Consider the following 16,850-nt stretch of genomic DNA (forward strand, 5'->3'; position numbering starts at 1 on the left):
GTGATAGAAATTTCAAATAAAGGAGGAAAAAGAGTATGATAGATATGACTGCAAATTTTTTACTAGTATGGTGAAGCAAAAACAAGTCAGAATTCGTGTTGAATCTTATTTAATCGTACATACATACATTTGTGCTGATGTTTGTAACGCACAATAATATTCTGCTCAAAATCATTTTCTGAGTCGACTTTGCTATGTCTGTCTGTCTGTCTGTCTGTCTGTCCGTCCATGTAAACCTTGTAATCAAACTACAGATCGCAATTTTAAAGATAATTCAAAGAAATTTGGCAGATGATCTTTTATGGTACCATAATTTGAAAATGGTTAAGATCGGTCCATTATTTCACCTATCCCCCATACAACTGATCTCTATGAAAAGACCCCACAAATGCCGTTTTTTTGCGAAAAAAAATTGCCGATATTCCTACAAATTTATCTGGCAGCCCTGTTCATTGGGTGCTTAAGCTAGCTAACAAAATTAACTAATCGAGTACTCAAAAACAACTTTTGATGATAATTGTAATTTAATCGCTAATAGTTCACCTAAAGAGTGGTCCTTAGTAAAACAGATTTGTGATAGAAATTTCAAATAAAGGAGGAAAAAGAGTATGATAGATATGACTGCAAATTTTTTACTAGTATGGTGAAGCAAAAACAAGTCAGAATTCGTGTTGAATCTTATTTAATCGTACATACATACATTTGTGCTGATGTTTGTAACGCACAATAATATTCTGCTCAAAATCATTTTCTGAGTCGACTTTGCTATGTCTGTCTGTCTGTCTGTCTGTCCGTCCATGTAAACCTTGTAATCAAACTACAGATCGCAATTTTAAAGATAATTCAAAGAAATTTGGCAGATGATCTTTTATGGTACCATAATTTGAAAATGGTTAAGATCGGTCCATTATTTCACCTATCCCCCATACAACTGATCTCTATGAAAAGACCCCATCAAAAATTCACTTAAATGTCCACAAGTTTATTCAACAATAAACGGATTAAGTATATATAAGTTTTTAGCTTCAAATTAACGATCTTTTTCCAAGCAAATTAAATTTTATTCTAAGCAAATTAAATTATTTTCAACGCAAATTAAACTTTTTTCAATATATTTTTTTTTCATTTGAAATTCATTCTTTTTCATTTTGATTTAATATTTTTTCTTTTTAAATTCAATATATTTAATTTCAAATGAAATCTTTCTAGAATTTAATATAAGTAGAAATGTTTTGAAATTATATTTCCATTTTATTTGTAAGAATCTTTCTCACAAATAATTTGCAAAACAAAAGAAAAACAAGTAGGAAAGTATAGTCGGGCATGGCCGACCATATAATACCCTACACCATGAGTATATTTTTAAAATTTTTATTTTTCATAAAGAAACTTTTATGTTGAATTTTACCTTTTTTCCAAAGTATTTAAGCAATTTATTAACAAAACAAGTAGGAAAGTATAGTCGGGCATGGCCGACCATATAATACCCTACACCATGAGTATATTTTTAAAATTTTTACTTTTTATAAAGAAACTTTTATGTTGAATATGATTCTAAAATATTTAAGCAATTTATTGATAAAAAACTAAAATTTCTAAATGGGGCTTTATATAGGTCAAATATGGGCCGATCCTCGGTAAATTTGGGAAGGGATATATTTTTAAATAACAGTTAGTTTTGTTGAGTTTCATTGCGATCAATTTTAGACGTTTAAGACATTTTTTGAAGGTGGTTTTGTATGGGGGCTAGGGTCCTTACGAGAATTTGCAGTGTCATTTACACTTGTGTAAAACTTATTTGCGCCAATTTTTAGACAGATAGTAGAATATTTGACGTAATTATGGCATAAAAAGTTCAAATCGGGAGGTACGGTTGTATGGGGGCTAGGTGAAATAATGGACCGATTTCAACCATATTCAATAGGCTTCGTCCATGTGCCAAAAAAACATGCTTGGTCCAAATTTTATCAAACTATCTTGAAAATTGCGGCCTGACGGACGGTCATGTCTTAATCGACTCAAAAAATGATTCTGAATCGACCGGTATACTTTAAGGTGCATATTGGACCAATGTTTTTGTATGTTACAAACATCAGCACAAACGTATAATACCCTCCCCACTATAGGGTATAAATACAAAATTTTCTAATTGGGGCTTTATATAAGTCAAATATGGGCTGATCCTCCGTAAATTTGTGAAAAGAATATATCATTAAACAACAGTTAGTTTTGTTGAGTTTCATTACGATTCAAATGTCACAAGGGCTGATCCTCCGTAAATTTGTGAAAAGAATATATCATTAAACAACAGTTAGTTTTGTTGAGTTTCATTACGATTCAAATAGTCACAAGTCAATATTAGACGTTTAAGGACCGATCATTACGAAAATCTGCAGTGACATTTATACTTATATAAAAGTTATATATGCCAATTTTTAGGGATAGGTGAATTAATGGACCGATTTCAACCATTTTGAATAGGCTTCGTCCCTGTGCAAAAAGAAAGGCTTTGCCCAAATTTCATCAAATTATCTGGAAAATTGCAGCCTGTACCTTTCTCACAAGGTTTACATAGACAGCCAGCCAGCAGGACAGACGGACGGACATGTCTTAATCGACTCAAAAAATGATTCTGAATCGATCGGTATACTTTATTTTTGTGTGTTACAAACATCAGCACAAACGTATAATATCCTCCCCACTATAGTGCTAATACCCGGTGTGCTTCGCTACCCCAACCAAAATAAATACATAATAACCAAAAAAATTTTTTACTTGCTAAAATTTAATATATACTTTTATTCTTAAAAAATAATAAATATTCTTATGTGTTGCTATAGTTATTCATATAAAATTTGAAGATTCTAGCTCTAATAGATTCTCAAATATACGAATTTTTCTATTTTATTCATATCAGGGCTCCATAGTAGTCCACCAATTTAATACCCAAAATGTTTACATGGATGTTAAAATTATTTGTACAAAAAGATTCTAACTGTAACAGTTTCCAAGATAAACAAATTTTTGTATTTAATTTATATGGGAGGTGCCACGCCACCTAACGCTATTCCGCCCACTCTTTATCCGAAATAATCATATTGGCACTAGAGTGGCTCCTACAAAATTTGGGGCCTCTAACTGTTATATTATCTCAAGAAAAACGAATTGTTGTATTTAATTAATATGGGAGGTGCCGCTCCCCTCATAGGTAGACGGTCAATTTATTACCAAAAGTGTTTACATGGATGTTAAAGTTATTCGTACAAAATTTTAATATTCTAACTGTATTATTTTCCAATATAAACGAATTTTTGTATTTAATTTATATGGGAGGTACCACCCCCCTAACGCTAATTATTTCAATATAAACGAATTTGTTTTTTTAATTAATATGGGAGGTATTGCTTCCCTCATGGTTAGTCCGCCAATTTATTACCCAAAATGTTTTCATGGATGTTAAAGTTATTCGTGCAAAATTTTATTTTAACGATAGTCCGCCCACATTTTATCCTAAATAATCATGTTCACACTAAAGTGGCTCCACAAAATTTGAGGACTCCAATATTTATATTATCTCAAGATAAACTAATTTTTAAATTGATTAATATGGGAGGTGCCGCTCCTCTCATGGGTAGTCCGCCAATTTATTACCCAAAATGTTTACATGGATGTTAAAGTTATTCATGCAAATATTCTAACTGTAATAGTTTCCAAGATAAACGAATTTTTGTATTTAATTTATTCGGGCGGTGCCACGCCTCCTAACGCTATTCCGCCCACTTTTTATCCTAAATAATCATATTGACACTAAAGTGGCTCCGACTAAATTTGAGGACTCTAACTTATGTTATATTATTTCAAATATACGAATTTTATATTTTCTTTATGTGGGTGTGGCTCATCGCCCACTTGAAATTTCAAATTAAAAAGTAGCCTATTACCTATTCCAGACATACAGGAATTTGCTGTGAAAATTTCAAGAAAATCGGTTCAGCCGTTTAGTAGTTTATAGCGTTCAACATTTTTTAGAATAGTTCCATACTTTGCCCTACTACCCTTTGAGCCCTCTTGTAAAAAATCTACTTTTTGAAAAAAAGGTACAAATATTCCGAAATAAAGTTAAAAAACAAACCTAATGCCTTATTTTTTTAAATAATCCCCATTATTAACATACATACTGACTGGTGTAGGGTATCATATGGACGGCTACGCCCGACTATACATTCATACTTGTTATATATATAGAAGATGGGCAATTCCATGAAAAGGTAAACCATGACTGAAAAAATAAAACCATATAACTTCCGCATTTTTGAAGATAATTCAACAAAATTTTGTATATGTGTTATTTTTACACTTCGCCGCCATACAAATGGGCCCTAAAATATCACTTTTTAGCTCACAATTATGTTAATTATAATACTATCGCTTCAAAATCGGCAGATCTAAAATGTTTATATGCCTAAATCTTTATGCTTTATGATTTTCATGACGATTGGACCTCATTTGACCCTAGTTCCATTCAAAGTTTAATTTCAGAAAAACAAGCGCCGGTAACTCACCTCTAATCACTAGTATTATGATAAAATTTGGCACAAATAAGTTTTATATGAATTAAAATCACACCCTAGAATTGGGGATCGGTTTATATTTGACCCTAGTTGCCATATAACTCCAGTTTTTTATTTTTTATACTCTACACCACTATAGTGGGGAGGGTATTATGCGTTTGTGCTGTAGTTTGTAACGCCCAAAATATTGGTCCTAGACCCACCTTAAAGTATACCAATCGTCTCAGAATCACTTTCTGAGTCTGTCTGAGTCTGAGTCGGTCTGTCTGTCTATGTGTCCATGTAAACCTTGTGCGCACGCTACAGGTCGCAATTTTCAAGATAATTTGATGAAATTTGGCCCATACTCTTTTTTTTTGTTCAAGCACGATCGCTATTGAAAATGGTTGAAATCGGTCCATTATTTCTCCTAGCCCCCATACAACCGTACCCCCGAATCGGGCCTTTAGGCTCATAAGTACGTTAAATGTTTTATAATGTCAACGAAAATCAGCAAAAATTAGTTTTATAGAACAATAATTGACAATGCAAATTTTTATTGTGATCGGGCCTCATTTGTCCCTATCCCCATACAGACTCCCTTTCAAAAATGACTTGATGGTCAAAATTAACTTATAATTACTTATAAAACGATTAAAATCTACATAAATGACTATGTAGTAGACGTAAATTCATCTACCAAAATTTATAAGGATAGGCCCATATTTACCCCTTCTCCCCTATGAGCCCTATTGTAGAAAATCTCTCTTTTTTGTCAACAATAAGTAAAAATATTCCACAATAAAACAAATTAAATGCTTTAATTAAAAAAAATCTAAATTTTAACATACTGACTGGTGTAGGGTATCATATGGTCGGCAATGTCCGACTAAAAATTCATACTTGTTATCTATAAATTGCTTAAACAACTCCTTTTAATTTGTTGAAGTGTGGGTAGGCATATATTTCCAAAATATTACCTAAAAATCGGGAAAAAAAATCTGTCACATACGATATGTCACGTACGATATTTAAAAATGTTCATTATAAAATTATATTATTATTTTTTTATTTAAAAATTATGGATTACTAATGAAAAATGTGTCCCATAGTGTAAGAAATTAAAACAAACAAGTAAGAGTGTTATATTCGGCTATGCCGAAACTTATATACCCACCATCAAACCTCGTTTGACTCGAATGAAACTTACTTATGTCGAATTTCATCTATAAGCGTTAAAGTAATTTTCTGAAGGGAACCTTATATAGGGGGATAGGGTCAATTATGGGTTGATCCTCATAAAATTTAGTAGACAGAATTTTGTTCGTATTAAATTTATTTGTGTCGAATTTCATCGCTACGTAATTTTAAGCCGTTAATGAGCGTTGCAGTCATTTTCTGAAGGGGACTTTATATGGAAACATTTTTTAGATAGATTTTAACTCGTATGAAACTTATGTCGAATTTCATCTATATTTTTAAGGCTGTAATAAACGTTAAAGTTATATTCTGAAGGGGACCTTTTATGAGGGGAAGGATCAATTATGGACTGATCCTCATAAAATTTAGCATAGTGATTTTGGATCATAAGAAACTTACTTAGTTCGAATTTCATAGCTATATTCGTATTTTCAATCATGTCATGACTGTTAAAGGTGCTTTTCGAGGGGCCACTTGTATGGGGGCTATCCGAAAACGTGGGCCTATATTGCCCGTTTTCAATACCAAACAAACCTTACCTATACCCAATACCCACCTTAAAGTATACCGATCGACTCAAGATAATTTGATGAAATTTGGAAATTGGTCCATTATTTCACCTAGCCCCCATACAACCGTACCTCCCTATTTGAATTTTTATGCCGTCAAATATTCTATTATCTCTCTAAAAAATGGCACAAATAATATTTAAGATTTAAGTATAAATGACACTGTAGATTTTCGTAAGGATCGGCCCTTATTTGACCCTAGACCCCATACAAACCCCCCCCCCTCCAATCAGAAAATTTCGATTGAAATTTAGCAATGGAATACCGAACAGTTTTATATCAACTGATTTTATGAAATTTTCAATTTTACATATATCAGTTTTATCCACTTTATTTTTATGTGCAGTTTCAATATATTTCAATAAAAAGTTGACTTTATCTTGAAAAGGAGCTGAAGAGTGTTCAAATAAATGTAGCACAAATAATTTTTTTATTACGATCGCCATGGTTAGAAAATTACAAATAATTACAAACAGATATAAACTTATATATTAATTACAGGTACTTAAATTAAATTATTTTTTAAAGGGTTATGATATTCTACCTAATATGTCTAACGTATCCTTATGTAATGAATTTTTCCTCAATAGGTCACTTTAATAAGCTACCTATTAAAGAGCAATACTTGTACCAATTTTTATGTGGATATCTTAATTTAATAATGAGTTATACGCGTTTAAGTGATTTTCAGGAAGGGATCTTGTATGGGAGCTATGACCAATTATGGACCGATCGGAAAAAACTTTCACAATAATACTTATATGCATATGAGCAATACTTAAGTAAGATATCTTTATTAAGTAATGAGTTATGCGCGTTTAAGTGATTTTCGGGAGGGAACCTTGTATGGGAGCTATGACCAATTATGGACCGATCCAAAAAACTTTCATCATAATATTTCTGTATATAAGAGCAATACATGTGCCAAAGTTTATATGGATATCATAATTGAATAATGAGTTTTACGCCTTTTTGCGATTTTCGAGAGGGAGCCTTGTATGGGAGCTATGACCAATTATGGATAAGAGCAATATTTCTACCAAATTTTATGTGGATATCTTAATTTAATAATGAGTTTTACGCGTTTAAGTGGTTTTCGGGAAGGGACCTTGTATGGAAGCTATGACCAATTATAGACCAATAGAAAAACCTTTCAATATTGATAATATTGATATGCATATGAGCAATACTTATACCGAATTTTGTATCGATATCTTGATTTAGTAATGAGTTATACGCGTTTAAGTGATTTTCGGGAGGGGCCATGTATGGGATTATGACCAATTATTAGGATATTTAATTATTCGGGTTTTTGTCTTATTCGGTTTATTCGACAAATAATTATTTGAGGTTTTACGTTAGCCTGTTAATAATCGGATAATAACAAGTTATTCGGTTATTCGAATAAATGGAAACTAGATGTTATTATTGCTTTTAATAATAATTTTCTTCATATACACCCTATAAAAATTTTGAAAAAAGCATTCACACATAGAAAAATTGATAAGCATGTGAAAATAGAAAATATATGATAGAAAATAGATAGAAGAATTTCAAAGTTTAATGGACTACAAACGAATATTCAAAATATTTATATGTATTTTATAATGCTTATATTGACAATCTGTACATTCTATCTATATTATTTACCTGTCTCGCTTAGAGAAAAAACAAAATTAAATTTAGAAAGGTTTCGTTCGACTCAAAAACTTTTAACTACTTTTTTGTGACAAATTTTCTTTAAGATTTCCATTTCTTTCTTGATGATTTGAAATAAATTATATTACGAAGCTGAGGAACTCATTTTAAATTAATACTAATACCAACATTTTAATATAAATTTGGAATTCTATCTTTTGAAATTGGATGTCTTTAAATCAGCATAAAAGCTGATTATAAGAATCTGAGTACACAGAGTTAATACTAATGGTCCACAATTTCCTGTACGCATAGATTTTTCCATGTTTGAAAATGACTTTTACACGGTTTATAAACAAAAATATTATTTTCACTTCTTTCACTTCAATTCTTTGTTCAGTTTTTTATCAAATACAATTATTCCTGTTTATGTGAAATGCTTTTCTATATAAAGACATTACTGTTTTTAAGATTTTCAACGAGTTCTGGAATTCATAAGTTCCATTGAACACTAGCTCAACTATTACTGTTGCTGAAATACTTAAGAACAGAACAATGTTTCCAAAAAAAAAACTGAAAAATAAAAGCGATATAATTATTTCCATGATTTCTTTTTAAAAATCATGAAATAAATTTTCTTTATTATAGAAAATTGATTAAGAAATGAAGAAAATTCATTATTAAAATATTATATTTTGTAGAAAATACATAGTAATTTTACTGCTAAATAGTGAGTTTTTCTTAATCGGTTAATTGATAGAAATTATTCGGTTTATTCGTTATTTGAAATCTTACAATTTTCATTTATTCGAACGATTAATCGTCAAAAATTAATCGATTAATCGAACGACGATTAATCGTTTGAATACTCTAGTATTGATGTACGAAGTTAAAATAGAAAATTGGTCATAAATCAGTTTAAAAAATACATTTATATCAAACAAAGTTTTGAAAAATTTATAGAAAACATAACTTTGACAGTAGAAAGATCTCGAGATATATCACTTCAAAAATGAAAAACATACCTGGGTATGTGGGTATTGACATAACGGTTAAATATGTTTTGAAATAAATGTAAATATTAATTCAAAGGTTTTTGTTTATTGGGATTTATCAGGTTTTTCCAATATTATGATTTTTGTAAAAATTTGTTTTACAAAATTTTATTTATTTATGTTTCCAATAATTTTGTATTAAATAAAAAATTAGAAAAACAGATATGTTCAATTGCGTAATTTTTATATCATACTCCTCTATAGTATATTATAATTTGTGTTTTTGGTAATGTTTGTAAAATCCAAAAATATTCGTCTTACACCCACATTAAAATCTGTTCAGAATCATCTTCAGAGTGGATTTAGCTATGTCCGTTTGTCCATCCGTCTATCAGTCCAAATAGATAATTAGATGAAAATTAGCACATACTCTTCTTTTGATGCAAGTACGAATGCTATTAAAAATACTCAATTAGTTCGCCTCCATACAACCGTAGGGCTTTTGGGCTCATAACTAAGTTCAATATTCTAGTACGTATGTTTTATAAAAGTAAGACACTGCAGATTTTTGGATTCTGATCGGTCCTCATTTGACCTTGGCCCTCCATAAGTTAAAAACAGAATAAAAGATTTATTATTTAAAAAATAGTAAACATTTTGAACACTGGTGTAGAGTATCATATGGTCGGTCACATCCGCATATATTTTATTACTTCTTCATTATTGATTTTCTTTTGTTTCAAATAATTTGATACTAAAATTGTTTATGACATTTTTATGACGATTCAACGATACGATATCGATTGTGAATTGGACAATAGTAAACCTCTTAAAATACATATGTATATAATATTTGTATATACTTATGTATCTTTTATTTTAATTTCGTATTATACAAGAAAACGACTGTTTTCATTATTCAATAACAGTTTTAAAACCTGAAATCATCTTATATAAATGAATTTTTAATAACCTTGACTTAATATATAAAATAAAGAAAGTGTACTTACAAAACTCATCATATCATCTAATGGTTCGTAAATAATGAAATCTGCAACGATACTAGCACACTCTTCCGCATTTCTAATTAAAGGTTTATGGAGAAATGATGTAGGTCGTATTGTGGCACATACGAATTTCTAAAATTTAATGTTACATATTTATTTTGAATCAAAGTTAAAATTTGATTGCACTACTAATAACTACTTTTAAGTCACTTAATATGATTACTTGTTCATTACATTCATTGGGCAGGGCTAAAACTAGGGGACGTCTATTCGAATTGTTAATAACAAACTGGTGTCGAAAATTTTCTGCATATAATAACAGTAGCCGTTCTTTAGCTGATATAGTATAGTAGGATCGTGGATGGCAGTGAATAGAATCCTTAAATTCTTCAACAGTTTCAGGAAATGATAAATCAATGCGTCCAACTTGGTGCGAAACTTTATTTTGAAAGGTTTTAATATTCAAGTCGTCAAATTTGTCTTCTTCTTATCTTGCCTCTTTAAATTGTAATTTGAAATATAAGGTTGACGAGGCATGATTATTTACTTTATTCACAAAAGAATAAAATGTCTACAGAAAATATATTTTAAAATAAAACAATTTTTGGTTGTCATGTGAACGTAAATTTGTACGTAAAAAGTTTTTTTTTATTAATTTTATTTACCATACAGAGCCCTCTTTTGGACGCTAGTTAATACTAAAATGTAATGGATGGAGTGGTGAAAATGTGTTGTGTTGTCCATCATTTAGTTACTCCGATTTTTGTATTTATTCTCATTGAGTTGCCAATTAAATAATTGTGGAGCGGAAATTAAAACAGCAGTAAATTGAAAGGTAAAACAGTTGATAATCAAGGATGTATCAGCGAGGATGTCTCAAACGCTGCGACTTCTTTTACAAATAGCGCCATTAATAATTAGTATAAAATTAAAAAATAAAAATGTCCTTGATAAGCGTACATATATTTCTAATGAAACATAGGTGGCGCGTTAGACAAACAAAGAAATTTAGTACTGTTTTAATTTCTGCTATACAATGATTTAATTGGCAACTCAATTCGAATAAATACAAAAATCGGGGTAACTAAATGATGGACAACACCGCACATGTTCACCACACCATTCATTACATATTAGTATTAACTAGCGTCCAAAAGAGGGCTCTGTATGGAAAAATAAAATTAATTAAGAAACATTTTACGTGCAAATTTACGTTCACATGACAACCAAAAATTGTTTTATTTTAAAATATATTTTCTCAAGACATTTTATTTTTTTGTAAATAAAATAAATAATCATGCCTCGTCAACCTTATATTTCAAAGGCTAAAATTACAATTGATTCACATAAACATGATGATCAAATTAAAAGTATTGAAGAAGCTCAACATGAAGCAGTACGTTTAGATAATATGGATGCCAAAAATGCAGATATTAAAGAGGCAAGATATGAAGTAGAAGACAAATTTGACGACTTGGATAATGAAACCGTTCAAAACAAAAATTCGTACCAAGTTGGACGCATTGATTTATCATTTCCTGAAACTGTTGAAGAATTTAAGGATTCTATTCACTGCTATCCACCTTCCTACTATACTATATCAGCTAAAGAACGGCTACTGTTATTATATGCAGAAAATTTTCGACACCAGTTTGTTATTAACAATTCGAATAGACGTCCCCTAGTTTTAGCCCTACCCAATGAATGTAATGTACAAGTAAGCATATAAAGTGACTTAAAAGTAGTTATTAGTAGTGCAATCAAATTTTAACTTTGATTCTAAATAAATATGTAACATTAAATTTTAGAAATTCGTATGTACCACAATACGACCTACATCATTTCTCCATAGACCTTTAATTAGAAATGCGGAAGAGTGTGCAAGTTTCGTTGCAGATTTCATTATTTACGAACCATTAGATGATATGATGAGTTTTGTAAGTACACTTTATTTATTTTAGATATTAAGTAAAGGATATTAAAAATTCATTTATATAAGGTGATTTCAAGTTTTAAAACTGTTTTTGAATAATGAAAACAATCGTTTTCTTGTATAATACGAAATTAAAATAAAAGATAAATAAGTATATACAAATATTATATACATATGTATTTTAAGAGGTTTACTATTGTCCAATTCACAATCGGTATCGTATCGTTGAATCGTTATAAAAATGTCATAAACAATTTTAGTATCAAATTATTTGAAACAAAAGAAAATCAATAATGAAGAAGTAATAAAATATATGCGGATGTGACCGACCATATGATACTCTACACCAGTGTTCAAAATGTTTACTATTTTTTAAATAATAAATCATTTATTCTGTTTTTAACTTATGGAGGGCTAAGGTCAAATGAGGACCGATCAGAATCCAAAAATCTTCAGTGTCTTACTTTTATAAAACATACGTACTAGAATATTGAACTTAGTTATGAGCCCAAAAGCCCTACGGTTGTATGGATGCAAACTAATGGAGTATTTTTAATAGCATTCGTACTTGCATCAAAAGAATAGTATGTGCTAAGTTTCATCTAATTATCTATTTGGACAGATAGACGGATGGACAAGCGGACTCTGAAGATGATTCTGAACAGATTTTAATGTGGGTGTAAGACGAATATTTTTGGATTTTACAAACATCACCAAAAACGGAAATTATAATATACTATGGAGAAGTATGATATAAAAATGACGCATTCTACGATACCAACGCCGATTGAAATTGAACATATCTGTTTTTCTAATTTTTTATTTAATACAAAATTGTTGGAAACATAAAAAATTAAAATTTTGTAAATCTAATTTCTACAAAAATCATAATTTTGGAAAAACCTGATAAATCCCAATAAACAAAAACCTTTGAAATAATATTTACATGTATTTCAAAACATATTTAACTATTATGTCAATACCCACATACCCAGGTATGTTTTTCATTTTTGAAGTGATATATCTCGAGATCTTTCTAATGTCAAAGTTATGTTTTCTATAAATTTTTCAAAACTTAGTTTGATATATATGTATTTTTTAAACTGATTTATGACCGATTTTCTATTTTAACTTCGTACAACAATACCCAACATTTACATTCAATTATTATTTCTGTCACTGAGTAATAGCATCTTGAATTCAAACTTTTACCAAGTCTTTAGTTTTTTTTTTTTGCGTATGATAATGGTATGTGGTCAAAAACTATTGAATTTATTTATACATATGCTTTATTTAATTAGTTTAAACAATTATCTGAGTTATACACTAGAAATACAACATACCCTGGTATGTTGGGTATTGATGTACGTAATTTTGCTCGGGTATAGACTAGGGTTCTATAAATCGACTTTCGAATAATCGAACAATCGACTTTTTGTCGAAAAAAGTCGAAAAGTTGAAGTCGACTATTTTGTTCCAAAAAATCGATAACTCGACTATCGTCTGTGAAAAAGGTCGAAAAGTCGACTTTGTTAATAAAAGTCGAAAAAAGTCGAAAAACGTCGATAAGTCGAAAAAAGTCGAAGATAGTCGACAAAGGTTGAAAAAAGAAAAAAGTCGAAGTCGACTATTTTGTTCCAAAAAATCGATAAATCGACTATCGTCTGTGAAAAAGGTCGAAAAGTCGACTTTGTTAATAAAAGTCGGAAAAACTCGAAAAAAGTCATAAAATAGTCGGAAAAAAGTCTAAAGAAGTCGAAAATAGTCAAAAAATCAAAAAGTCGGAAAAAGTCGAAAATAGTCAAAAGGTCGAAAAGTCGATTATTTATAAAAAACTTATAGTCGAAAAGTCTAAAAGTCGACTTTTAATTAAATGAAAAGGGGCTAGAGTAGGGTTGAAAGATTCCAATTTGCAAAAAGCTGGACATTGGGTTTTAAAAGGCTGGACATAAAAAATACTGAGAAAATGTTAATTTTGGTTTTGTGTAAATAATTTCACAGTGATACACCAAAAAATACAGGAGTTCTCATATACTTCTATCATATCGCGACTCATCTCTGCATATATCTCTGGACTTTTTGATTTTTATGCAAATATACTATTTGACATGCCTTAATCAAAAATTCCATAAAATATATTATTTGTTGATAATATTTGTTTTGAATATATCTCCAATACTCATAGACCTATTTTACTGGATAGGCCTATTTTACTTTACTAATATATTTAATACGCATTTAAAAAAATACTCAATTTTTACGCGCTTTAGCGCAATTAAAAAGAAAACTTCACATAGGACTTTTTGGCAAACAGTTTATATATTAAAATTTTCCAATTTATGCACAGATTTCTTTCGAAATATGAGTTAATAGACTTTATAGGGTATATTTGACTAATTATAAGACGGTTTAGCGAACGTAAGCATTGCATCCATAACATTCGCAGAAGAACTAGCTAAAATTAAGAATTTACCAATATAAAATAAAACCTCGTTTTCAGCTTTATCCATAAAATCTAAATAAAGTACTAAAAGTCGCGGTCAAAATGATACAGTGGAAGTCAAATGTTATGAGTATCAAATCTTTGTATGTATCGCGATTATTGTTCGGCGTACAATTTTATATGTTATTACAACATTTGTAGGGAATACCATTTCCAATATTTAGGAAATGATTATTTTCATTAACACGACAGCACACTTAACTTTATTAACTTTACTTAACGACATTTTATAAAATACTGACTGACTTGGTCTCTTGCCGGCGTTATTTATACCTTGTCATCATCTTCTAGACATTTCCAGGATATTCTAGAGACATCTTCCGGATACTCCTAGCATTGTTTTTTAACGGTCACATTCTTGAAAGCACTACTGTGTTTATTTAAAAGCACTCACACTTAGCGTTGCCATACCAAATGTTACTTTAACAGATAGAAGTTTCAGGAAATAGAATGTTTCAAAACAAATGTTGTTTAGAAACATTCATAATGAATCTTGAAACTAGCCGTTAAGAAATGTTTAATTTAAATGCAAATACAATTTCGTAACAATATATTTTGGTTTATCTAAGAATTTCGACTTATTATCACAGCATTTGTTTATTCAAAATTTTAAGTTGCAACTTTACTTTCAATTTAAAATTAATTTTGTGGACTTAATTTACTCCTATGAAATTCAACATAAACAAGTTTTGTGCTAGACCCTAGCCGCCTATAAAGACCCTTTTAGAAATGACTTTAATTATTATTTAATTACTTTAATAAACGCTTATCCCAGATCCGTTGTTACATGGATGGCTCTAAATTGGGGAACAAAGTGGGGCTGGGGTTCTATATTGAAGACCCAGAAACAGAAATATACCGCCGTTTACGAAAGGGCGAATTTAAAAGTTTTAAAGTGAAGGGAGCTCGAGGCAGTAAAGCTGACAAACGCAACAGGCCCGATAGCGGCCTAGGTGTATTGCTTCGGATTTGATGTAGTATACATCCTCCTATCAACCTAACCTTAATAAATTTTAATTACTGACTAAAAAATTCGACTACAGCAGTAAAATTCTACATAAATAAGTTTTTTACTAGTCACAAGCTCTTCATCAAATTTTTATGGTGATCGGTCTACAATTGACTTTACCTTCCATATAAGTTCTCCTTCAGAAAATGAAAATAATCAAATATAATCAGAATTAATCAAATAATTAATTTGATTATTTTCAAAGATTAGTTTTGATTAATTTCAATATATTTGGTACAATTCTCTATTTTTTTACATTACGTGTAATGAAAAACTGTTTTTCAAGTTACATACTGTTCGATTATATGACTGTTTTATTGAAAACAAGTTTATTTCGATTGAAAATCTTGGTCCCAGTACAAGATATTAAAAAAAATAAAGCAATCTTTTCGAAATGGGTTTAGTTTAGTTCAGGAATTATTAACCAAAACGCAATCTTAAGATTTTTATACAAAATCGTAGGAAAAATTTAACAAACAAAAAAATACACATTGGAATCAATTTCAATTTATACAGAAAATGCTATTTATCTCTTAAACTGCAGAAGCAATTAAATTAAAATGAACAAGAAAATTATTATGGATAATTTTGCATTACTGAAAATTTACTTTGTAACCACCCTGGTGAGGTACCTGATTTTAAATGAACCGATTTGGCTAAAGTTGAATTTTTCTTATAGTACCGATTAAGGGCCCTTTAGACGATCACACTTTACGTACGACAAGTCTAATGAAAAAATAAAATGAAATTCCATCCGTATATCAAAAAAGAGAATAAAAGTTGATTTATATTTTTTGTGTTTTCACGATTGACATAAATCAATAAAAAAGTAAGATGGATACAGCTGTTTTATTTTTATACCACACACCACTTTAGTGGGGAGGGTATATTGGATTTTTGCTGATGTTTGTAACATACAAAAATATTCGTCCTAGACCCACCTTAAAGTATACCAATAGAATCGTTTTCTGAGTTGATTAAGCTATGTCCGTCCGTGCGTCTGGCTGGCTGGCTGTCCATGTAAAGCTTGTGCGCAAGGTACAGGTCGCAATTTTCAAGATAATTGGATGGCACGCACGTTTTATTTGACCCAAGGGCGAAGCCTACTGAAAATGGTTGAAATCGGTCCATTATTTCCCCTAGCCCCCATAGAACAGAACTCCCCGACAAGGGCTTTTGAGCTTTATGTTAAATATACAGATATATCGATAAAATACGGCAAAACTAAGTTTTATAGAAGTCTTGATGACCCTGCCGAATTTTATAAAGATCGGGCCCATTTGACCCTAGCTCCCATACAAAGTCCCCTTCAGAAAATTACTTGAATGTCCCAAATTAACTTATAGACACAAATATCGCGATGAAATTCAGCACAATAAAGTATTATGTAAATATAAATATATTTACAAAATTTTATCGGACTTGGTCCATATTTGCCCCCTAGCC

The 16,850-nt window shown here is 30.2% G+C and overlaps 2 protein-coding genes across 2 annotated transcripts in view; one reads left to right on the plus strand and one right to left on the minus strand.

The window, feature by feature from the left end:
* Positions 1 to 9,751: 9,751 nt before the first annotated feature.
* Positions 9,752 to 10,567, minus strand: LOC124419367 (coiled-coil domain-containing protein lobo-like). The gene is made up of 3 exons (XM_046948430.1): positions 10,194 to 10,567; positions 9,963 to 10,091; positions 9,752 to 9,890 (listed from the first exon to the last, which is right to left on the minus strand). Exons 1-3 carry the CDS (start codon positions 10,197 to 10,199, stop codon positions 9,843 to 9,845), a joined length of 183 nt encoding a protein of 60 aa, XP_046804386.1. The 5' UTR covers positions 10,200 to 10,567; the 3' UTR covers positions 9,752 to 9,842.
* A 631-nt stretch (positions 10,568 to 11,198) lies between these two features.
* The window catches only part of LOC111679124 (coiled-coil domain-containing protein lobo), a 776,294-nt gene continuing 770,642 nt past the window's right edge, over positions 11,199 to 16,850 (plus strand). The window contains 2 exon segments of the mRNA XM_046949218.1: positions 11,199 to 11,676; positions 11,768 to 11,896. Of these exon segments, the coding sequence (XP_046805174.1) occupies positions 11,257 to 11,676; positions 11,768 to 11,896 (549 nt within the window). The 5' untranslated portion in view covers positions 11,199 to 11,256.

The sequence above is a fragment of the Lucilia cuprina genome, chromosome 4 (genome assembly GCF_022045245.1).
Source record: "Lucilia cuprina isolate Lc7/37 chromosome 4, ASM2204524v1, whole genome shotgun sequence".
Classification (NCBI taxonomy): domain Eukaryota; kingdom Metazoa; phylum Arthropoda; class Insecta; order Diptera; family Calliphoridae; genus Lucilia; species Lucilia cuprina.

What these genes read in the sequence shown, in the direction of transcription:
- LOC124419367 (XM_046948430.1), bottom strand. An exon ending in TAGATGATATGATGAGTTTT is followed by an intron (nt 9,891 to 9,962) that starts GTAAGTACACTT and finishes AGATGATTTCAG; the next exon opens with GTTTTAAAACTGTTATTGAA.